Consider the following 26,262-nt stretch of genomic DNA (forward strand, 5'->3'; position numbering starts at 1 on the left):
CAAAAGGTCTCTTCCCTTGACCCTGAAAGAGCCTCCAATTGTTGGGAAAGACAGTAAGGAGAGACTGCTAAAATCTCGGGGCTGAGTGTAATAGAGATGTTACTGGTGCCCACTCAAGTAAATGGACAAACAACAGAATGACAGTGATGACAGTGATATAGTGATACTATTAGTTCCAAAGGTCCTTTCCTTAAGAGCTCCATTTTAACCCCCACCACTGTAAAGTTTCCTAAATGTTGATCATGCCTCCAGGTTCTATCCCAAGACCTTTAACTCTTCCACTAGGCAACCAATATTGAACTCTATAAAGCACCACTTTTCTTCCTATACTGTGATGCCTCGCACACAGATGGCAGAACTTCTTAAAACAGGAAAAAGGTTAAGGAGACATATTTCAATTTAATTTAAGAAGAAAGAAGTTTGGCTGGGGATCTAGTTCAGTGGTAGAGCACATGCCTACCATGTATGAGGGAGGAAAGAGAAAGAGAGAGAAGATGGGGTGGGGGTGAGCAACAGAATGAGAGAGTGAGAGAGGGGAAGAGAAGGAGACTAGGAGAAAGAGAGAGTCAGAAGCAACTTTAAAAATATACACACTGGAAAAAATAGCTTCCAAACATGCAAGTCCAATGTCACCAGATATATTCAAATATATGTGAACCTGAGCCTGTTAAGGTCAATTCCAACCACAGAATTCTCTAAATTCGTGTCTATTACCCATTACTCTTACACTGGCACCCCAAATAACCCTCTAAACTCCAGTCCAACCTCTTTCCTTCTATCTAACCTCTTCTCCTGATATCCTTCTTCCATTCAAAGCCCTCATTTTGTGTAATCTATTTTTCTTAGATTACTATATTACCTAAATTACTTTTCCTCTTCCTTTTCCAGGAAAAGGAAGCACTTCAGCACAGTGCACCTTCAGAAAGCTTTTCCCTCTCATTCTACTCCAGTTCCTAGATTTCATTCATATTATTATTTTATTTTCATGTCCATATGTCTTGATTATAAGCACTTCAACAAGATTATCTCTTGTCTTATAGAAGAGACTTTCTTCACAAAGAATCTCATATAGTCATCGAGTTCCTCTGACCATGACTTTTCCTAGGATATTCATTGTTGCCCCTGTGTATCAATCACTTATTTGGCCCCTTTGCTAAGCAGAAGATATCATTATTTATAAGAATACATAGAGGCATATTGGACCAGACAGATAGGACAGGGGTTTGAGTGTTTGCCCTGCACAAGGCTGCCTCCAGTTATAAACCAACACTACATGACTCCCCAAGCACAGCCGTAAGTAATTCCTAAGCACAGAACCAGAAATACACCCTAAGCACCACTGGGTGTGGCCCAAAACACCCCACAATGAAACTAAAATAAAATACAGGAAAGAAGATAGTAGCTCTGTTAAGGTGCTTGTTTTGCATGCGGCCAAACTAGATGCAATCCCAGGTACCCAATACAGTCCTCCAGCCTGCTAGCAATAATTCAGAGCACAAGCCCAGAAGCCCTGAGTCCAGCTGAGTGTGTGCACCACAACAAAGTGTGTGAAATCCCTTCAATCAAGACTGGACCCCCAGCACGCCCATAACCACTGGTCATCACAACTAACTCCACCACAACAAAAGGGAGTGAGCAGATTATTTAACTGGACAAGGCCACGCCCATTGGTTCATGCACTGTCTTTAGCAGTGTTTCTCATCCTTGCCTCATATGGCCACCTATGGGCCCCAAGGACAGGGGACCCACAGGTGAAAATCACATAAATGGGAAAGGATGGGTTGGGTTATGACTAAGGAGCCAACCAGGAAGCACAAGAAGAAATAAGTTCAAAAAGGAGCTGTGTCAGAAAAAGGTTGAGAAATATTGGTCAACAGTGTTTTCCAAAACATAACAGTGTCTACAAATACATAGATGCTAACAATAAATGATAATACTAGTATCAATTCCAGTTGCTTACAGCTGTCATTATCTAAACCTTGACTGAAGCCAGGCTCTACTTCCAAGATGAATTACATACATGACTGGCGAATGAGGGCTCTTACCAGGAGATGTTAGCTTCTCTCCACAGGACCACTTTGCAGGCCCTTCATAGCCTAGCTACCAGCTTCTCCCCATACCCTACCATCCCCTGCCCCACCCCCATTAAATCCCTGAGAAAGTCAGGAGGATAATATGACTTTGCCTTGGAAGCAGACAACAAACATCACTTCCACAACATTCTACTTATTATAGAAGCAAATTTCAAAGTCTAGCACACATTCGAGAGGATCGGTGTTAGGCTGCACTTCTTTGAGGGATGCACAGTCTCAAATACTGAGTACACAGTTCCAACAAAACAACCAACCCAGTTTGGTGGATTAAAAAAATATGTGCTTGGGGCCAGAGTGGTAGTACAGCAGGCAGAGTGCTTGCCCTGCATAAGGTTGATCCAGGTTTAATCCCCCGAGCCTGCCAGGAATGACCCGTGAGCACAGAGCCAAAAGTAAGACCTCAGCACCACTGAGCATGCCTCCCCTCAAAAATAAAATCTGTGCTTAAACATAATTTTTAATATGTATTTTGTTCTATTTATGATAGGAAAGAGACTTCAGGGGCCAGAGTGATAACAAAGAGGGTAAAGGCACTTGCAAGCATGCAGGTAACCCAGGTTCAAACCCTAGCAGTACATATGGTACATCACCCAACAAGCCCCAACAGAAGTGATCCCTGAAAGCAGAGTAAGGTATGGCCACAAAAAGAGGGAAAGAGGAGTAGAAAGGGGGGGAGCAAAAGGGGAGGGAAGGAGAGAGGAAGGGAGAGTGGGAGGGAGAGAGAGAAAGAGAGAGGGGGAGAGAGGGAGAGGGGGACAGAGGGAGGGGAGAATCCCCAATTTGTTAAGACTCTCCAAAGCAGATGCCAGAGAGATAGGTCAGGGGGTAAGGTGCTTGCCTTGTATACGACCAACCCAGCTTTAATCCCCAAAACTGCACATGATCCCCCAAGCTCAGCCATGTGAGATCCCTGAGCACAGAACAAGAATTAAGATGGGTTTGGCTCAAAGACAAAAGCAAGAACAAAACAAATAGACTAGCTAGAAGAAAAAGTCAAATGAAAAAAAAGGGCATTTAAACTTTCAAATCTTATACAATAATAATGATGGAAGACAGTTATATTTGTTTTCTATTTTTTCCAAGGAGAAGGAAAATTATGAATAGATCTTAATCATAAATAATTGCAAAGTTGGATAAAGACAGATAAGTACTTATGATTCAGAGCCACATCAAAAAACATATTCTCAGATATTGGTCCATAGAATTAGCACAGCGGATAGGAAGCTTTCACACAGTCAACCTGGGTTGATCCCTGGCACCACATAAGGTCCTCCAAGCCCTGTTCCGGAGTTACCCGAGTGCAGAGCCATGAGTAAGCCCAGAGCAGGTATTTCCCCCACTGCCGTCCAAATAAAAAGGATTTTTCTCTGATATAAGCAAAAATAACAGAAATAGAAATTCTGATAGTAGTCAAAATTGTGGAAGCTTAAGAGGAAAAAGAGGGTACATATTGTACCAAGATTTCTATATATATCTTCATCAGAGAAACTTCTGAAACAAAAACTTATATATGCCAGAGGTGTAGTTCCGTGGTACATGAATATATGACAAGGAAGGCAGAGACAAGAATGGTAAGCCAACAAATCAAAGATTGCCAAGACACCAATGATTTCTAACAACTACCAGCAGCTACAAGTGAGGTATAGTACAGATTCTTCTTTCTCTGGATCCACATGAAGGAATCAATCCTGTTGACACCCTGATATCAGATTCTTGGTCTCTAAGAACTGACAGAAAATAAATTTCTCTTGCTCTAGGAGGACTTCTTCCATTCATACATAACCCCTTTTCTTTTCTTTTCTTTTCTTTTTTTTTTTTTTTTTTTTTTTTTTTTTTTTTGCTTTTTGGGTCACACCAGGCGATGCTCAGGGGTTACTCCTGGCTCTGCACTCAGGAATCACTCCTGGCAGTGCTCGGGGGACCATATGGGATGCTGGAAATCGAACCTGGGCTGGCCACGTGCAAGGCAAAGGCCCTACCCGCTGTACTATCGCTCCAGCCCCTCATAACCCCTTTTTAACCAAAAAAATTTTAAGTAACCCCAGGTATAGGTATACCAAGCAAGTATATAAACCAAACATGCGCTGATGAAAAGCATAGAGAAATTTATTTTAAAACATTTTTTACATGTTATATGACCCGCACATTTTCAATTCTGGAAAAGCCCATTTTCTCTTAACACATATTCCTCTTTTTCTCTACCCTGTATCTTTCGTTCAGTAAAAACTATCTTTCTTATTAAAAAAAAAAATTTAGATGACTGAATATGGGGTTGCAAGCCAGAGTTTTAGAAGTTAGGACGGGGTCAGAGAGATAATACAGGGTCTAAGTGCTTTGCACATGGAGAAACCAGTTCAACAGTGCACCACCAGAAATGATCCCTGAAAGAGTCAGAAATAAGGCCTGTGCACTGCCAGATTTGGCCCCAAAACAAACAAAAAAGCTAGAATGTGAAACATCCAAAAGAAAAAGAATTGTATTCTCAAAAAAAGATGTTTCTTTATTAACATCTTTACAGTTTAAACCGAGTATCTCGCCTGCACGGCAGAGCCTGGCAAGCTACCCATGGCGTACCTGATATGCCAAACACAGTAACAGCAAATCTCACAATGGAGACGTTACTGGAGCAAATCGATGAGCAACAGGATGACAGGGACAGTGACAGTGACAATTTAAACCTGTAAACTTGATACATCTCCAATAACTTAATACTATGAGTAAGTGATAAATAAAAGAATGGGAACATTGTTCTTAAAGTCTTCATCATGACTGTTTCCTTAGAAGGCCTGTCTGTATAAAAAGCAATATTGACCTACCTTGTTTTCGGACATCTTCCACAGCAGCAACAAGTTCATCCTTGAGAAACTGACTCTCCTTTGCAATTTTATCACCCTTCTCCAAGAAATTCTCAGTTGCTTGTTCAACAGACGCAGCCAAAACATGTGCCTTCTTAGAACGCCCTCTCTTCTTATTAGAGGGCCCCTTACTATTAGTGTTTACCAGAGTTGTAACCTAAAGGTTTCATTTGGAAAAATTAAACTGTCAGTGAAAATGAAAACAACAAGAAACTAAACAAACATCTTTAAAGTATAGTAAGAATTATACATAGTAGTCATGAAATTTCACTAAGTGTTAAAAAACATAAAACTATTTTCATTGTTGATATAAATAATAATACAAGTTTCCAAAATAATTTTGCTTTCTCAATGTGTTAAATATGAAATTAAATATTTTTAGTTGGCTGTTTGTTTGGGGGCTACACCCAGTGGTGCTCAGGGCTTACTTCTAGTTCTATACTCAGGAATCACTCCTAGCGAGGCTCTAGGATCATGAGGTGCCAAGGATCAAAATCCAGTTATCTACATGTAAGGCAAGTGCCCTTCCCACTGTACTCTCTCTAGCCCCCAGAAATTATTTATCTTCATTCCTCAATCTTCATTAATTTACAAATTAAAAACTGGATTAGAAAAAATGAGATATCCCAACTATACACATCATCAAGTTTCAGAAAGTAGCTAACTACAACAAGCTTAGCTTTATAGTCACATCTTACCACATTTTTTTTTCTTTTTGCTTTTTGGGTCACACCCGGCAATGCACAAGGGTTACTCCTGGCTCTGCACTCAGGAATTACCCCTGGCGGTGCTCAGGGGACCATATGGGATGCTGGGAATCGAACCGGGTCAGCCGCGACATGGCAAATGCCCTATCCGCTGTGCTATCGCTCCAGCCCTACATCTTACCACATTTTTCTATCTTGGCAAAACATTTTAAATAATTTGTTTCTGAAATGTCTTCACTATTAACACAAATCTCAGCAACCAGTAAAAATCCTTCAAAAAGAAATGACTACTCAATGTATCACTACTGTAATAATGTTAATCCCCAGCACATTAGCCATCATTATTACATACAATCGCAAATAACATGCAGTTTAAAGATGGCTAAAAATGTGCTATTATAATCTTCGACACAGAAAAAAAAAAAATGAGTGCTGTAGTAGACTTTAAGAGTAAATATTCCTGAGTCCCACATACCTACACACATACTTTACAAATACAAATGTATGTGTATGTATGTATGTATGTATATATATATACTACTAGTTTAGATGAAATGACTTTTTTGAAAGACAGCACATGCGATTACATCTCATTCCCATTCTCTCACATATACTCACAAACTATGCCAAAACACTGATTGTGCAAAACTAGTTGCTGTTAATAAAATGTCATCATATTGTGATATCTGCATTTGTAACAGAACATACCAAATCTACAACCCCAAAATTAAAACACCTGCTAATTCATTCTGCACATAAAAGGTATATAAAGAAGGGTAGTGCCCGGAGCCACAGTACAGTGGGCAGGATATTTTCCTTGTACACAGCTGACTGGGGTTTGATCCCCAGCACTCATATGGTCCCATGAGCCTCTCCAAGACTCATCCACAAGTACAGAGTCAAGAATAAGCCCTGATCACAGCCTATGTGGCACAAAAAAACCTAGTAGTGTAGAAACTTAATATTAAATATCTAAGTCGGGCCCGTGCTCGGCTCCGGCCGGCCGGGTTTTCGGCCCGGGCGCCCATGCCCCTGCAGAGCCGGTGGATGTGGAACAAGCGGGAACCAGAGACAGCTTTAGGAATTGGGGTTCCAGCAAGTGCCTGCACCCATGTATGGAGACTGTGAATTAAGCCTTTGCCCCACGCCGGCTAACGGAGGAAAGAACCTTCCTTCTTGGTCTCTCTCCCCTCCGGGAGAAGGCGTGGAGTCCGACATTTTGTGGGTCCGTTGAGAAGGTACGAACTTGGTGGCGCGGAAAAAAAAAAAAAAAAATGTGTGCTTTGAACTTGAAACAGCCGCAGGATACAGAGCCAGCCCTAGTCGGGCCCGTGCTCGGCTCCGGCCGGCCGGGTTTTCGGCCCGGGCGCCCATGCCCCTGCAGAGCCGGTGGATGTGGAACAAGCGGGAACCAGAGACAGCTTTAGGAATTGGGGTTCCAGCAAGTGCCTGCACCCATGTATGGAGACTGTGAATTAAGCCTTTGCCCCACGCCGGCTAACGGAGGAAAGAACCTTCCTTCTTGGTCTCTCTCCCCTCCGGGAGAAGGCGTGGAGTCCGACATTTTGTGGGTCCGTTGAGAAGGTACGAACTTGGTGGCGCGGAAAAAAAAAAAAAAAAAATGTGTGCTTTGAACTTGAAACAGCCGCAGGATACAGAGCCAGCCCTAGTCGGGCCCGTGCTCGGCTCCGGCCGGCCGGGTTTTCGGCCCGGGCGCCCATGCCCCTGCAGAGCCGGTGGATGTGGAACAAGCGGGAACCAGAGACAGCTTTAGGAATTGGGGTTCCAGCAAGTGCCTGCACCCATGTATGGAGACTGTGAATTAAGCCTTTGCCCCACGCCGGCTAACGGAGGGAATATGTAATTTCTGGCAGAATTTTCCCAGGACTTTATACAGAAATCCAAAACCGCGCGGACGCTGCCGCGTCCGAGCGACTTAACATTTATAATTGTCATCAATGTGAAAGGGTTCCATTTGAACAGGTCAGACTTGGGGGGGAAACTCCAAATAATAACAGTAAGTTTTTGTTGAAATATTGAAGGTTCTTAATGTAACAGCCACCTCTGGACTATGAGCTAAGCAAAAGCCCCACGCTGGCCAACGTGGCGTGGAGTACACCATACTATGAGGCGCAGGAAGGGGGATGAGGGGGAAAAATTAAAAAAAAAAAATGGAAAAGGAAAAAGAGAAAAAAAAGAGAGAGAGAGAGTTATGTTAACTATAGTGAGTTTTGTGTTGAATTATGGAATGTAATCAAGGTAAAGAAAAAATGAAGTGAAATTCATTAGTTATACAGTAGGGGGTAGGGGGTGGGGGCGGGGGGTAAACTGGGGTTTCTGGTGGTGGAATTTGGGCACTGGTGAAGGGATGGGTGTTTGAATATTGTATAACTGACATATAAACCTGAGAACTTTGTAACTTTCCACATGGTGATTTAATAAAAATTAAAAAAAAAATATATTAAATATCTATATCTTAGGTATGTTTTCCAAGAAAATGTCTGCAAAACGTAAACATTGGGAAGCTGTACTAAATGCTACTACTTCACACTTAACACCAGTGATAAGGAATTAATTGTAGCAACTAAGTTTCTAAAAAAGTACGTAAAACTTACAGTAATATTTGTAGGTGAAGCCAAATTATTTAAGGACTATCAACCTAAACTTATTCACTTAAATTAAGGCTTGAGCTAAAGAAATACCACATGGTATCCCAAGCAGAGAGCCAGAAGTGACCTCTTCCAGCAGCACACAACAGAAAAATAACTGTGTTCTTTGTGACCCAGGTCTATGGAACCATACCGCAACTGTCTTTATTTTGGGATTCTTACCTGTGTAACAAGAGGTTCCAATAGTCTTTCAACTGCCAGAGTCCTAATCTCTAGGCTTTTAGGGTCCCATTTGAAATTTATGTTGCCTGCGTGGACAGCAGTCATTTCTGAAAGAGAAACAAAAGTTCGAATCAGGTGAACATCAAATACAAACAAGAAATACATTAACAAATTCCTACATAAGGACCTTTATAATAGGAAAAGTATAATCACCACAAAATAGAGGGGTGGGGGGAAATGTCTTACTAGCCTTCACATGAAGGCATAGTAACCTATAACCCCTTCAAGAATTTGAGGTTAAAAACATTAGTGGTACTGTAAGATGCCATTCCCAAACAGAACTATTCCCTCTGGGCTTCTCTGCCACAAAGATATTTCTATTTTGTTTTTCCACAATGACTTAGAAGCAGGATGAAAAGCTAAGTTAAACAAAGGCTAATACAGAAGATCTTGTTTTTCTCTCACTTCACAACATTTATAATACAGTATTGTCTAAAAGGAATACCCCACTTCATTTGTTGATAAACTCTTAGAAGATCTTGTCTTATTCTACTAAAACATAATCCTTCAGGATCCGGGAGATGGCTCAGGGGCAAGAGCACATGCTTTCTGCCTAGTGCCAGGATGTGCACTGGGCGTGCTCCAGGCAGCTAGGCTGCTTTTGACCCCTGGAGCCAATTTTTGAGAGCCATGCTGAAACCAGGTATACACAAAGAAAAAACACAGGAGGTTCTACCCCTTTGAGCACATATGTATGAGTACTACAGTGACCCCAAGCAAGATACTGCAGCTAGAAAGGACCCTAGAATCAGAATTAAAGCCTTGCACAAGCACCTTGGCTGTGTGCAAGCACCACAATTATATGCATGACCTCCAGAGAACACCACAACCAAAAGATAGGGAAGCACCATAGCCCGAGCTTATGTGTAACCCATAATCATTGCAATAACAGCTACAACAGCAACAGTAAGGGGGGGGGCAAAAAAAACCCACTCATAAACTTTCAAACTGTTTACAGGAATTTGAAACTTTAAAAGATCCATTCTTACAATTATATCCTAGAATTTTTATTCTATAGGAAAAATCAGGTTAGTGAATTAGTGAATGCAAAAATTTGGATGCAATGATATAATTAACAGCTCTGTATGTATCATTAAAACTGCAAACTACCCAAATTTCAAGTAACAGATCTTTAAAAGTTATCAACGTTTTGATAGCAGAGATAGTACAAGGGGTAAGGCACTTTCCTTGCATGCAGAAGACCCAGGTTCAATCCAGGCACCACATACGGACCCCCTGAGCATCTTCAGGAGTGATCCCTGAGTGCACATTGAGGAGTAAGGGCTGAGCAAAGCTAGGCATAAGTCCTGACCAACACCAATCCCAACACAAACCAAAAATAATTAAAATTTAGAAAAAAATAAAGGTTCTCACTGTTTTAGTCTTTTGTTTCTATTAAATACCATCCCCCAAAACACTCTTGCCGCAGACTTCCAGAACCCAATGAGAAGTGCAGGTATGCAGGTTCAGTGGCCAAAAACACCAGGCCTCAAGGGATAGGGGACGGGCCAGTCCTTCTCATCCCCCTATATCTAGGGGACCCTGGAGGTCTCGCCCACAAACAGCCTCTGGCTGCTACATAAGCTCCTTGGCAGCCATGAAACAGTGACACAAGAATCTCTGAACCGAGCAGCTCACTGAAGAGATTTCTCCAAACCCTAATTATCTGGAATTTTGGAGTTCCAGGAGCACAAGAGCAGCCACCGATATCTTTTGCTATTCATAACAAACAATACAAAACAATACAATATGGGGGATATTGTCTGCCATTGAAGCAGGGGGAGAGATGGGAAGGGGGGATACTAGAGTTCTTGGTGGTGGAGGATGTGCACTGGTGGAGGGTTGGGTGATCGATCATTGTATGACTGAAACTCAAACAGGAAAGCTTTGTAACTGTATCTTGTGGTGATTTAAAAAAAAAATTAATAATAAAATAAATTAATACCATCCCCATCAAAGAAAACCATGACTACCAAACTTACTACCAGCACAGTCTCAAGAATGGTAACTGGAATAGAAAGTGAGAAGGAAAGGAAGGGGAAGAGTAAAAGGAAGAAGGAAAGAAGACGAGAGGGAATTAAAGGGAGAAGATGGGTAAGAAAGGAGAAGAAATGGCAGGAGGGACAGAAGAGGAGAGGTGGAAAAAAAGAAAAGAGAAAGAAGATAAAAGGAAAGGAAGAAGGCGGGGAGAGAAAAAAAGAGAGGAAGAGCAAGATGCCTGGCAATGTGGTAAGTAGATGAATTTAGGGGTGGAGTTGTTTGTTTTGGGGTCACACCCAGTAATGTGGGTTACCTCTGCCTCTGCACTCAGGAATCACTCCTGGCAGTGCTCGGGGGACCATATGGGATGCTGGGGACTGAAGCCAGGTCGGCAACATGCAAGGCAAGCACCCTACCCACTGTACTCTGGCCCCAGTAGATGAATAGGTTTTTAAATCTCATTTTAATTCACATTAAGTAAACACTAGAGACCTTTCTGACAATACAGCTCTCGGCACTTCAGAAAACATCAAATTAAAATGTAACCAAAATAATGTGGCTGCATAAAGTTCACAGAGAAAAATATAGGCAGAACTCTCTATGATATTGAAGCTAGAGGAATCTTTAAGGATGAAACACCATTGAAAAAGCAGTAAAAGCAAAGATAAACAAATGGGGCTTCATTAAATTAGGATTCTGCACCTCAAAGGAAATAGTGACCAGAATATAAAGACAGCCCACAGACTGGGAGAAATTATTTGCCCACCACTCATCATAAAAGGTTAATATGCATGATAAAGCACTGATGGACCGTAAGAGGAAAGAAATCAACCCCATCCAAAACTGGGAAGAAGAGATGAACATAAACTTCTTCAAAGAAGAAATACAAATGGTCAAAAGATACACTAGAAACTGCTCTATATCACTGATCATCAGGTAAACACAAATCAAAATAAGGTATCACCTCACATCAATGAGATTGGCACATATCAAAAAAGAACAACAACCTGTGTTGCTATAGATCCAGGGAAAAGGGGGCTCCTCATTCACTGTTGGTGGAAATGTGAACTGAACCATCCTTTTTCGAAGGCAATATAGACATTCCTCAAAAAACCTAGGAACTTAGCTTCCACATAATTCGGCAATTCCACTCCTGGGAATATACCCCACAGGCCCAGAAGCACAAAGCAGAAAATACATCTGCATTCCAATGTTCACTGTAACTCTACTCACAATAGCCAAGAAATAAAGAAGTAGCCTGGAACAACCCACAATGGCCTGGAATAGTCTGGAAACAACCCAAGTGCCCAAGAACAGATAACTAGATAAAGAAGCTATGATACATATACTCAGCCACAAGAAAAGATAAGTGATGCAATCTGCTGATACATGGATGGATCTGGAAAGTATTATGCTGAATTGCTAAGTGAAATGAGTCAGAGGGAAAGGTAGGAACACAGAATGACCTGTCTCATATGCAGGATATAAAGAAACATAGTAGGGGGTAACAAATGCCAAAAGGCAACAAAAATTAAAAGCAGGAAAATTGGTCCTTAGTAGGAAGTTTGTCTCTGTGGAGGGAGGGGTAAGTCAGAAACGGAGCATTCCCACAAAGAGAGGGAAGTGTCACGCTAGACAAGAACTGGGTGCTGAAAGGAGGTAAAATGATATGCCTGATACCCTATCAATGACAGTGTTGTAAACCTTAGTGCCTAAAAGGGAAAAAGAAAAAGAAGTGCCTGCCATGGCAAAGGATATTTGTAAGCTAGGGGCACTGGTGGAGTGCAGTGAACACTGTGAAGGGACTGGTGTTGGAATATTGTAAACCTGGTACTCAATCATGAGTAACTTTTTAACTTTGTAATTCACAGTGATTCAGTAAAAAACGTTTTATTTTTAAAAAGGTGATTGCACACATGCCTATGACTCATCTACACTTAATTTTATTTGTAAAAAATCTATTGTTTCTCCCAAAAACACATGTTTGAGACACAAATAGGTATCTATCACTTCATCAAGATTAATCTAAGCATCAAAAATTGTAGAATAATTGAAGAAGCCAAAGGATATCAAAAGGAATTTGAAATTGCTTAATCTGGTAGAATACCAATATTACAAGGAATCTGTTTCATTACAAGTGGACACTCTTGTTCAAAATTATGTCAAAACCTATACTTTGTTTTTTAAAGATTGTCTGCCCACTAAACTGCTCAGCCCAAGTCAGCAAAACTTAGGAGTCAGAATGCTCTTGAACTGCTAAAGGGCCAACAAAAGCTCAAGCAAATGTCATTAAATGTCACAGATAAGACATTTCAGAAGGAATGGTTTACTCTCCATGAATCCCACGTTCCTTTACCCTAGAGATACTGCATCAACAAAAGTAAAACAAAATCTTTCAAGGGAGCTGGAGAGATACGCCAGTAAATAAAGCACATGCCTTGTACACGGCCGATCTAGGTTCAATTTCTATCCTAAGCACTTGAAATGGTCCTCAAGCCCAGCCAGGAGTGATCTCTGAGTGCAGAGCTAGGAGTAAGTCTTAAAGCACAGCCAGTTGTAGCCCAAACCCTTACCCCTTGCCCCTTCCCCCAAAAAAGCTTCCCTGGGACTAGGAACGTGGCTTAGTGGTGGAGTGCAAGGCTATGGGTTTGACCCCTTCCCCACTAGTACTACTCATAACAGTTGGAAATTAAAATACTGGGACCACGTGTGAGACAGTATCTCAAAGGCACAAGAAGTTGCTGATACATCTGAGAGAGAAAAAGCTGCCTAAAATGGGTCTGCCATATCTGGGTAGATTCAGTGAGGAATGATGTTATAAAGGTCTCCCACACTTTAAGAAAAAAATACTGTTTTATCTTAAAAACCAAGTCTCTTGAAGACAGGTATACATTACACACACACATACACACACACACACACACACACACACACACACACACACACACACACATACAGAGTTTCAAAATAAAAATTCTCAGGGCTGGAGTGACAGTATAGAGGGTAGGGGGTTTGTTTTGCTTTGCACGCGGCTGACCCAGATTCAATTCCCAGCATCCCATATGGTCCCCTGAGCATCGCCAGGCATAATTCCTGAGTGCAAAGCCAGGAGTAACCCCTGTGCATCACTGGGTGTGACCAAAAAAGCAAAAAATAATAATAAAAATTTTCAGTGTTTGGGGCTGGAGCAATAGCACAGCGGGTAGGGCGTTTGCCTTGCACGCGGCCAACCCTGGTTCGAATCCCAGCATCCCATATGGTCCCCTGAGCACCGCCAGGGGAGATTCCTGAGTGCATGAGCCAGGAGTGACCCCTGTGCATCGCCGGGTGTGACCCAAAAAGCAAAAAAAAAAAAAAAAAAAAAAAAAAAAAAAAAAATTTCAGTGTTTATTTTGGGTTTTCCCCTTCCTGTCATGGCAGTGATCCTGGTGGTGGTGCACCCACATTCTGGCCATGGTGTTCATGGGGGCTGTACTCCCTGAATGGTGCTTGAGCACTTTCTAGCTATAGGCCCTGAAGGTGGGGAGGAGTCACTGTGATGCTCACATGTTCACTAGCTCATATTCATGGCTGTGGTGCTTCCACACCCTCTAACCATGGTGCTCTGGGGGATACACACCTGCCTGTGCAAAGGAGATCACATTGTTGAGGCCTAAGAACCCCATACAGCAGAGCCACCAGGACTAAACTTAGTATATGGTGAAGAAAATTTGGGTGCAACACTTGGAAAGTATCTAGTTTTTTGTCCCTCACCCCTGATGATTTGATTTCCGCGCCCCCCCACACACACATTTTGTTATTCAGGGATAAAAGATAACTTCTTCTTAAAGGGGGTAGAAGGAGTGTAAGCTTAAGTATGAACTACAGATGACACCTGACCTCTCTTAGTATGGGACGACCCCTAGAGCAAAGGCCTGAGCATGTTAATTTGAAAGGCTGGGTCTGCCTCTGCCCCCACCACTACCCATCATATCCAGAAAGTCTTCATCATGCAGACCTAAGACTGATCATTCAGACCATGGTGCTTGGGAGAACATCTGCAGAACCCAGTATCAAACCCAGTTGGCAACATACAAAGTAAGTGCCCTACCTGTTATACTATCTGACCCCCAAGACCTCCCAACCTCAATGTTAACAATTTATGTCAAAAAGATTTATAACTATATAGGACAAAGGGTCTGATACAAAATACTTGCCAGTAACACCACTTTGCTACCTCTGAGTAAGATTCTCCCTTCCAGTTTTCCATTCCCAACCTCTAAAGAACTCTAAAGAACTCAGGAGGTCACCAGTCTTTCCCATAAAAGTTCACCAGCTTCAGGGGTCAGACCAACAGTAAAGCAAATAGGTTGCTTGTCTTCCATATTGCTGACCATATTTGGTCCTCAGCACCCTCTGGTTCCCGAACCTACGAGGAATGATCCTGCACACAGAGCCAGGTGCAAACACTGAACACAGCCAGATGTGGCCTAAAATATATAAAATAAATCATCAGTCTCAGGTTCAAAGGTATTAGGGCAACAATCACTCATCTTAAGAAATGTTAAACTCTTAAAAACTGAAGATCTCTTTCAGTGAATCTTTTCATAACCATACCGGAAGCACGGTAGGCCATTTGCCTTGAATGTGGATGACCCAGGATCGACCCATGACATCCCATCTGGTCTCCTCAACCCAGCTACTGGTGAACCCTGAGTGCAGAGACAAAGAAAGAAAGCGCCGGAGGCAAAGCCTATAATGGAAGCAGAGTGCCTCAGGCAGAATCCTTAATCCAAAACTCTGCCAAAAATGATAGCTTTATTAACCAAGTTATGCTTTTAGTGACCAACCCAAGTATTTAAAATTTAGGGGCCAGGACCAAACAAGATGGCCTCTCAGTATCTGTATTGCAAAAACCATAATGCCAAAAAAGAGAGGGAGGAAGGGAAGAAGAGGGAGAGAGAAAGAGAGGGGGGAGGTGGCAGGAGGGATACAGGGAATATTGGTGTGGGAAATGTACAGTGGTGAAGGGATGGGTTGTTATGACTGAAACTCCATCATGGGAGCTTTGTAACTATCAGCTTTGTAACTGTATCTAAAGGTGATTCAATAAAAAACTAAAATCTTGGAGCCAGAGAGATAGTACAGTGGGTTGTACAGTCGCTTGCCTTGCACACAGCCAACCAGAGTTCAATCCCAAGCAAGCCCTATCAGTAGTAAGCCTGAACAGTGCTGGGTGTAGGGGAAAAAAAGTTTTTCAGTTGTCACTATTTTAATTCTGACCTTAAACAATCCACCTCACCTCACCTTTTAGATCCTGGTTTGCTTATCTATAAAATGAAAGAGGTCAGATGTGGCCCCAGCTGAGCACAGCATCCAACTATACAACACTCCTCCCACACATCACTGCAGCAACAACAAAGAAAATTGAAGAATAGGGAAGAAAATACATAATACTTTTTTTTTAATGAAGAGTGTCAGGGAGATAGCTAAAAAGGCTGGAGAGCAAACACACTAGAAGCCGAGGTTTAATCATGAACACCAATGGGTTCGGCTCCAACACAAACATAAAAGAAAGGAAAAAAATGGGAGGAATGTCAAATCCTAAACTCCAAACCCTTTCAGCCTGGAAGGGTTTTCTAGTATTTCTTTCATTTATATTATTTCTCAATGCCTTTGAATAGCTATATTCAATATAATTAATTTTTCCCAAGTTTATCCTCATTTCCTACACTATTATTTTAGCTTAGATAACTTTATTGTTCATTGCTAGTTTGTTTCCCTTATATTATGGCAGATGCAGCACACACAGTTTTGGCTGAACTGAATGTATGCAACCTGCTTTTAAATATTTACAAGCCTACCAAGACAAAGTTCCTGCCTTAAACTTAAGTCATATCTTCTGTTCCTGTACAATTTAATGAAATTGTTTAGAGCAGGTAAGTAAACATGTAACTTTTTAACTTGTAGCAGTTTCTATTTTTCCAATTAACTAACAGAGCACTCCTTCTCAAGATAAATTACAAAACCTACCGGAGCTAGCTAGCTGCCTTCATGAATTACAGCAATCTTAGGTTTTTCCAGGAAGGATCATTCTTAGTGAAACTAAATAAAAAGTTAAATTGTAGTTATTCAGTCTTCATTACCTTATAAATAGCAATCCTGGCTATAAAGCAAACGTTCACTATAAATTCAAAAAGGGACAGAGGTGTAGGTGTGTGACTAGCAATCTTCATGATAGAAAGAAATGGAGAAGCAACAAGCAGAAAATAAAAGTATTGTTCCATCAGAACCAAAGAGGCTGATTGCTGGCAAAGTGCCTCATTTGTGCGAAGAGCTACCATACCTACTCCAAAGACATTAACTGTTCATTTACAACAGAATGGCCACATCATTCTTAAAATGTCTGCTCCAAAGCTTTAGAATATCCGTGCTATATTATTCAATGCCAATAATTTTAACAGCAAGGTTAAATTAGTGCAATGGTAGGATAGTTCATTTAAATGCAAATCAGGACATGTAAAAATTAAAAGTACCCACAGTAACTGTTAACTGTCACACTGCACAAGATAAAAGATTGTGGATTACTCAGTGCAGGCACAGGCATGCCAGGTTACATCTGCATTAAACAGAGTTAATACAGCTTTGGAATCATAAATCTCTCGGTCACTGTCAAAGAAAACCAGGTAACACTTATAATTAAGATTCACGCTGAAACCTGCCTATTTTATTAAATCCCCCAAGCCTGTCACCTTCTAAAATGTAAACCACTGGAGCAGAGAGATAGCTTAAGTTGCTGGAACACATGCTTCTCATATGGAGGTTGTGTACAATCCCCATATACTATGGCCCTGAGCATTGCTAGGAGCATCTCTGGAGTACTTTTAGTACGACTGAACAGGGCCAGGTGTAACCCCAAAACATAAACAGAAAAAAACATAAACCAGTTGAGGAGTGAAAGAAGTAAGGAAAGTAAGAAAATAAGAGGTATACTGAGGCTGGAGAAACAGTGTGAGTGGGTAAGGTCTTTGCCTTGTACCCAATTCAATTCCTGGCACCCAACGTGCTGCCAGAATTGATCCTGAATTCAGAGGCAGGAATAATCTCTGTAGCCCAAAAACAAAAAATAAATAGCACTGTAGCACTGTTGTCCAGTTAGTTGTTCATCAATTTGCTCCAGCGAGCACCAGTAACGTCTCCATTGTGAGACCTGTTACTGTTTGCCATATCGAATACGCCACGGGCAGTAGCTTGACTGGCTCTCTGAGAGGGACTAAGGAATCGAACCCATCCGGCCACATGCAAGGCAAACGCCCAATCCGCTATGTAGCAGACCCAGGTTCGATCATTGTATGACTAAAACTCAAACATGAAAGCTTTGTAAGTGTAGCTCACAGTGATTCAATTTAAAAAAAAAAAGCCGTGTAAAGTCCTCATAATAAACAATTTACTATGGATGCATAGGAAGCCCGTTTGCATAAGACTGCATGGCTGATTTCTGGTAAGCAAAGAGAATGAAACTGACATCTGGATTAAAAGCACAGGAGAAAAAAAGAGACAAAAGGAAAAGTTTTTGTCTTAGAACAATGGGACTAAAAGGCCGAGAAACTCACACAGCTGAGGGGAAAAAAGCTATAGAAAAAAGAGGACTGTACTTTTCTGGAGAGAGAATAGATGCCTAGATTTGACTAGAGTCTAGGAAATTACCCAAACTGAGTAAGAAAACAAAAACTGTCTCTAAAACTTGTATTGAGTATATGACTTGGATAGTTTATTTTGTTATTCATTCATCAGTGACTGACCAATTACCACATCTCAATATACTAGGTGCCATGGATACAAAGACTAATTAGAAATCCCCACCAGATCATCACAGCAATTAATTAGAGAAAGTAGCAGATACCTTTATAATAGAGAAATCTGATACCACTTAATATGTTTAAACTTAGCATCATCAATGGAAAACCCTGACAAATACTATAATGCTGAGAAAGTTGCATCATCATTTATGAAGTATTCTTGCCAAAACTGGGAGCAATCAAAACTGCACAACAACTACCAAATTGGCCTAAATTTAATTTACTCTTTTCGTTATCATGGAAACAAAACAAAAACCAAAAAAAAAAAAAAAAAGGCAGAAATCAAAACAAAAACATGCCATAACTGCAGGATGCAACTTTTTATTAATTCCTGAACTATAAATAAATTATAGGGATCAGAAAGACAGTACAGTCGGTGGGGGTGCTTGCTCTTGTCTATAGTCAACCCAAGGTTCATTGCCAGCATCCCATATGGTCCCCTGAGGCCCACCAGAAGTGATCCCTAAGCACAAAGTTACGTGTAAGCCCTGAGCACCACCAAGTGCGTGTCCCAAATGCCATATGAATAAAATAAATCACTGGGAAAAAGGGGAGAATTAATGAATATAGACCATACATGAGACCCAAAATTCTGAGAATCTTGTTAAAAGGTAAATCCTGGGGGCCAGACAGCTCAACAAGCTAGCACATGCTTTATATATGCATGAAGATTTCATATGCCCATTGCTACACCCAGTCCAAGAAACAACAGCCCTACCTGCTGTGCCCTACCTGCTGTGAGCTACCTCCACCCACAAATGTCCATTTTTAACTAGGGGGATGAATTCCCACAAGTAACAAAAACAACAAAATTTACTAATGAGCATCTGTACTGTCTTTGGTTTCAAGTAGCAACACTTGTTGGGGGGGTAGGAAGAGGATTATGGAAAGACAACTGGCAACAAAACTAGGAATACATTGCTAATTTGTATCTAGCAATATTACTAAAGCTAATACACCATTAGTTTTACAACTGATGATTCACACATCCTTAACACTTCAACCCCACTTCCTTTGTGTGTCAGACTTTTATTAAACTGAGCCCTTTCCACAGCAACGGATATACAGCAAATAAAAATTGCCTTAGACCCTAACACAATAAAGATACCTAGAAAAGATCACATTTTAACGACCCCCAACAAAGAACCTTAAATTTCTCTCAAAGGTTGACGTCCTCCATTTCCTTGAGCTTTTCACCTCCTCCCAAGGTTCCATCACATTTCACTTATCCACTTCTCTGAAAAATCACAGGTTTCTAAAGATACACTTCAAAGTCAGACCAGTGCTGAGAACAGGATGACCTCAGGCTCATGAAAGCAGGAAAATGTTGAGATGATTAAAGGAAACTCTTACCAATTTCAAGATCCCTAAGAACAGAAAGACCCCATGAAAACAGATGCATCAGAAACAGTCTTTACTTAACCTTCCACTTCTGCTTTATTTACTGCACTATTATTTGTCACAAAAGGTGACTGAGTCTAAATTAATACTGAAATATTTAGCATAATAGAATATTTAACATATTATGAAAGAATGGTCACAATGTATCTTTGCTTGGAAACAAAGCAGAGTCCAGCAACACAAGACAAACAGCTCCTTTTCTTCTCATCACCCGAAATGGACCGCGCCGTTTTTTTTTTTTAATTTTATGAATCACTGTGAGACAGTTACAAGCTTTCATGTTTGGGTTACAATCTCACAATGATCAAACACCCATCCCTCTACCAGTGCACATTCCAACCACCACCAATATCCCCAGTATACCCCCCCCTTTCCTACCCTCCCCCCTGCCTCCATGGCAGACAATATTCCCCATACTCTCTCTACTTTTGGGCATTATGGCTTGCAACACAGACACTGAAAGGTCATCATGTTTGGCCCATTATCTACTTTCGGCACACCCGAAAGCATCCCGACTGATTCCTCCAGCCATCATTTTCTTTTTTTTTGGGGGGGGGGGTCACACCCAGCGATGCTCAGGGGTTACTCCTGGCTTTGCACTCAGGAATTGCTTGGGGGACCATATGGGATGCCGGGGATCGAACCCGGGTCGGCTGCGTGCAAGGCAAACACCCTACCCGCTGTTATCGCTCCGGCCCCAGCCATCATTTTCTTAAGTGATTCCTTCTCTATCCCATCTGCTTTCTCCCCTCTGCTCATGAAGCAGTCTTCCAGCTATGGGGCAATCCTCCTGGCCCTTGTATCTACTGTCCTTGGGTGTCAGCCACATGTGATGTTATTCTATACTCCACAAATGAGTGCAGTCCTTCTATGTCTGTCCCTCTCTTTCTGACTCATTTCACTTAGCATGATACTCTCCATGTTTATGCATTTATAAGCAAACTTCATGACTTCATCTCTCCTAACAGCTGCTTAGTATTCCATTGTGTAGATGTACCAAAGTTTCTTTAACCAGTCATCTGTTTTAGGGCACTCGGGTTGTTTCCAGATTTTGGCTATTGTGAACAGTGCTGCAATGAACATGAAGTTACAGATGTCATTTCTACTGTGCTTTTTTTGCATCCTCAGGATATGTTCCCAGAAGTGGTACTGCGGAGTCATATGGAAGCTCAATTTCTAGTTTTTGAAGGACTGTCCATATTGTTTTCCAGAAAGGCTGGACCAGTCAGCATTCCCACCAACAGTGAAAGAGCCTCCCATTTTCCCCCACATCCACGCCAGCACTGGTTGCTTTTGTTCTTTTGAATGTGTGCCAGTCTCTGTGGTGTGAGATGATATCTCATTGTTGTTCTATTTACATCTCCCTGATGACTAGCGATGTGGATCATTTTTTCATGTGCCTTTTGGCCATTTGTATTTCTTTTTTGAGGAAACTTCTGTTCATTTCTTCTCCCCATTTTTTGATGGGGTTGGAGGTTTTTTCTTACACAATTCTACTAGTATCTTGTATATCCTGGATATTAATCCCTTATAAGATGGGTACTGAGTAAATATTCTTTCCCATTCTGTGGACTCTTTCTGTATTTTGGTCACTGTTTCTTTTGAAGTGCAGAAGCTTCTTAGTTTGATGTAGTCCCATTCATTTATGTTTGCTTCCACTTGTATGGTCAGTGCTGTTTCATGCTTAAAGATGCTTTCAGCTTCAATGTCATGGAGAGTTCTGCCTACATTTTCCTCTATGTACCTTATAGATTCATGTCTGATATTGAGGTCATTAATCCACTTTGATCTGACTTTTGTGCCTGGCATTAGACAGAGGTGTCCAGTTTTCCCTGCACCACTTGAAGAGGCTTTCCTTGTTCCACTTCACATTTCTTGCTCCTTTGTCAAAGATTAAGTGACCATATACTTGGGGGTCTGTTACAGGATATTCAATTCTGCTCCACGAAACACGAAAACCTCAAGGAAATGGATAAATTCCTGGATTCCTATAGCCTCCCAAGGCTGAACCAAGAAGACTTGGAATTCCTGAACAGACCTATCACCATCAAGGAAACCGAAACGGTAATAAAAAGTCTCCCCATGCTCAATATTTTTCTAAGTCTATAACAGCACTTTCAGTTTCAAGCACAGACTGCACTCTAGCCTGGTAATTTACAATTAGGTAACCTAGTAATTAACTAGGTTTATTACTCACATTTAATCCAATGTCAAACATTAACAAAAAAAACCATGGCAATAAAAGTTTTAAGATACAATCAATAATCTATAACATTTTTAGGAAGCCACACCCAGTGGTGCTAGAGGGATTATGCAGAATCAGGTTGAACCCAGACATCTGTATGTAAAATATATGCTCCAATCCTTTGAGCAACCTGCCCAGTGCAATTTGTAGCAATATTTAATTACAAAATCTCAGGGAAAAAATTGAGGAAAGTCTGCAGCTTGATATAATAAAGTGGAAGTCAAAACTAAGTAATCCAAGGAAAAAACAGCATGTAAATTAGCAATTAAGAAATAAGACCAGCAAATAACAGTAAGATTAAAGTGGATTAAAGTATTCAATACAGAGCCGGGGAGACAGCACAAAGGCTAAAGCTTGTGCTTTTGCATGTGGGAAACCCAGGTTTGACCCTGTGCCCAGAGTAGCCCCCCTAGCCTCACCAGGTGTGGCACAAAAACCATAATTTTTATTAAGAAATAACATGCTCATTACAAAATTGTAATGCAAATGGCAATTTTCTTTAGTAAAATCCTTAAATATTTTAACTCTTCAAATTACAGTAATTTCTACAACAATTGCCTCTAATCTTCTAGTACAAAAGGTATCGGGATAATGGGGCCAAAGAGATAGTACAGCAGGTAGAGCATTTGCCCTGCAAGTACCTGACCCAGATTCAATGCCTGACACCATATATAGTCCCCCAAACCCTGACAGTGGTGATCCCTGAGCACTGAGTGATTCCTGAGCCAAGAGTAAGCCCTGAGTGCAGACACAGGTGTGGGCCTCCCCCATGAAAAAAAATCAGAATGACAAATGTTTTAAATTAAATCACAGAAATAATCCAATCTTTGTTACAAATATTTAGCATAGCGCTCCACTGCCTTTCAAACTGTATTTACATTATATGCTTTACTCCAAACTTACAGTCAGTGAAAAAGTACAAATTAAACACTAATCAAAAAGTGGGGTTGATGGATGACAATCTATCAAAAAATAAATAGAAATGCTTGCTAATTTCAAGCTCCATTAGAAATGGGGTTGGGGGCATACTTGCACACAAAGAAGAAAGTTTGATAGTTATGGAAAAGTAAATAAAATAATGAACACTTAGTGACTCCCAACATTTCTATAAAGGGCAATGTTGAAGTTCGATTTGAAGCATTGTTATTTCTGCACACTTTGAACTTTCAATAATGGATAAATTTAGTATAGTGCTCTAGCAACTGAGTAAACAACATCAGAGAGGACAAACCAAGCCAGGCTTTCCACTTCCTCAGAACATGGGGACTGAGCAGACGCCCATACCACACAAGTAACTCCCTCAAGACCTGTAAGCAAGCACACAAGAAGCAAGCAAATTTTAGGAACTGTTGCTCTGTGAGACTCTTTCGGATGCCAGACGCATTTAAGTTTTCTCTTTAAAGAAAGGAAAAAAGGAGATACTAAGACTTAAATCCTCAAACATATACAAAATAGTCAAAATTCCTTTAAAAGGCTGACAGGGGCATTTATACTACCCATGACTCACATTCGAGTGTGATTTAATCAACGTAAATTGCAGTGCGTCATCAACATGTAAAGACTTCAAAAGAAGGGCCAGGGAGACAATTCAAAGGGCTAAAATCCAAGAAAACAGAGCTAGCAGTTAAGACACTAGTCTTACACGCTGCCGACCCCGGTTCAAACCCCAGCACTACATGTGGCCCTCTGAGCCCCACCAGGAGAGGTCCCTGAACAGAGCAAGGAGTAAGGCCTGAGTACAGCTGAGCCCCAAACAAAAATACCTGAGGCTAGGGGCTGGATCAATAGTACAATGGGTAGGGTGTTTGCCTTGCATGCAGCTGACCAGGGTTTGATCCCCAACATCCAATATGGTCCCCCAAGCACTGCCAGTAATAATTCCTGAGAGCAGAGCCAGGTGTAACCTCTGAGTACCTCTGAGTAACCCCAGTGCATGGCTGGATGTGGCCTCTCCCCACACACACAAAAAATATAACCTGAGGCTAGAAGCTATGGATAGTCCTATACCCAGGACCCTGGATTCTGTCCCCAGCACCACATGGCCTCCCAGTAAGTCCTGGTGGGCCAAACAATGATGGAGAGGCTAATAATAATAATAATAAATGCAAAAATCAAATATTACTTTCAAATGCTATGGCTTCAAAATCACTTGAGAAAAAATTTATCTGGGATGGGGAAGCAGAAAAGATCATTACTTTCATGTTTCTACTGTTTATCTATAGACTGATCAAACTTACAAAAATACATTAAATAAATTTTTCACATATTTATTTTTTTCACTATTTATATGTAAAAAGTTCACGCTGGGAACCAAAGCAGTAATACATAGGTTAAAGCACTTGTCTTACACACAGATCAGTCCCCAGTACTGTAGTCCCCTGACAACTGAACACAAAGCCAGGAATAACCTCAGAACATCACAGGGTGTGCCCCCAAAACCACACACACAAAATTCACTCTGGTGTACTATATCTAGAGTTTTAACAAATTCAAGCAGTTGTGTAATAACCTCCACCACCAAGATATAGAATAGCTTAATGAATTTTTTCCAAGGAGTGGGGAGCTTGAGCAGGGTGGGATGGTTGGGGGGTGTCACAACCAGTGGTTGTCAGGGATTACTCCAAGGCTGTGTTCAGGCATCACTCCTGATGGTGCTCGAGAGACAATACACAATGACAGGGATCAAACTGGAGTTGGCTGTGTGCAACACATCTCTCTGGCTCCATAAATGAATTTACTTTTATAACAACATGTACATAACATCATAGAATATGTTCAAAGTAGTACTAGTTTCAAGAGTTAACTGGTGGGGGGGCGCGCGGGGACGCAGTGTTAGTTAGACCATCCAAGCATGCTCGGGGCTCAGGAATAAATCCTGAGGATAGCTCAGGGCGGGGCTTACATAGTACCTGCATTCAGAATCATGTTGGCTGCATTCAAGATAAGTGCCATACCTGCTGTACTCTTCAGCCCTCAAGAGCTAATTTGAGGGGCTGGAGCAATAGTACAGTGGGTAGGGCGTTTGCCTTGCATTTGGCCGACCCAGGTTCGATTCCCAGCATCCCATATGGTCCCCTGAGCACCACCAGGAGTAATTCCTGAGTGCAGAGCCAAGAGTGACCTCTGTGCATTGCCGGGTGTGACCCAAAAAGAAAAAAAAAAAAAGAGCTAATTTGACACTAACTTACGACAAAAGTTCTAGTAATCAAATCACTGTGGTGCAGACTAAAGACATAAAGAGAGTCCAGGGATAGCTCAATGGCCTAGAGTGCATGCTTGGCATGCAAGGGGCTCAGGCTCCATCCCCCGCATACCGTATGTGAGGGATGTACCAGCACCAGTACCAGCACTGAGCTGAGACTAGCCCAGAGCACCACTGGGTATGGCACAAAACCAGGAAAAACAAACTAAGAAACAAATTCTTCATATACAATGTAATGTTTCAAACAAGAGGGTCAAACCATTCCATGAGTAAAGAGCAGTCTTTCAACAAATGGTGCTGGCAAATTGGATAGCCAGTCACCACCCCTTATGGCCCAAAAATCCCCAGAAAACAAAATAAATAAAACATGGGTGCCATCCCCACGTGTTCACGGACAACTAAATGGATAAGTAAACGTTTGTAAATAAGTGGTATTATTTAAGTGAATTATGGCATACACCAAAGATGAACCTTGAAAACTTAATGCCAGGTAAAATAAGCCAGTCACAAAGACAAATACTGTTAACCAAAGTTTTATGAGGTACCTAAAGCAGGTACTTTCTACTTTGTCTCTTATTGTGGGAGATGGGGAGCAGATGAAAAATTTCAATTTTGCAAAATGAAAAATGATAAAGATGGATACATTGCAGCACTGTTTACAATAGCCAGAATCTGGAAAAAACCCGAGTGCCCCAGAACAGATGACTGGTTAAAGAAACTTTGGTACATCTACACAATGGAATACTATGCAGCTGTTAGAAAGGATGAAGTCATGAACTTTGCACATAAGTGGATCAACATGGAAAGTATCATGCTAAGTGAAATGAGCCAGAAAGAGAGGGACAGACATAGAAAGATAGCACTCATCTGTGGAATATAGAACAGCAGAGTAGAAGACTAATACCCAAGAATAGTAGTATATAATACCAGGAGGTTGGTTCCATAGCTTGGAAGCTGGCCTCACACGCTGGGGGAAAGTCATCCCAGATAGAGAGGGGAACACCAAGTAATATGCGATTGGAGATCCTGCGCGGGAAGGGAGATGCGTGC

The 26,262-nt window shown here is 41.3% G+C and overlaps 1 protein-coding gene across 2 annotated transcripts in view; it reads right to left on the reverse strand.

The window, feature by feature from the left end:
- Positions 1-26,262, reverse strand: part of CTNNA1 (catenin alpha 1) — a 289,737-nt gene that overhangs the window by 144,908 nt on the left and 118,567 nt on the right. For both annotated transcript variants that reach the window (XM_055141101.1, XM_055141102.1), the window contains exons 2-3: positions 8,487-8,593; positions 4,910-5,105 (exon numbers count right to left, since the gene is read on the reverse strand). In XM_055141101.1, the coding sequence (XP_054997076.1) occupies positions 4,910-5,105; positions 8,487-8,593 (303 nt within the window). The remainder of the gene's footprint in view (positions 1-4,909; positions 5,106-8,486; positions 8,594-26,262) is intronic.

Source organism: Sorex araneus, chromosome 6 (genome assembly GCF_027595985.1).
Source record: "Sorex araneus isolate mSorAra2 chromosome 6, mSorAra2.pri, whole genome shotgun sequence".
Classification (NCBI taxonomy): Eukaryota; Metazoa; Chordata; class Mammalia; order Eulipotyphla; family Soricidae; genus Sorex; species Sorex araneus.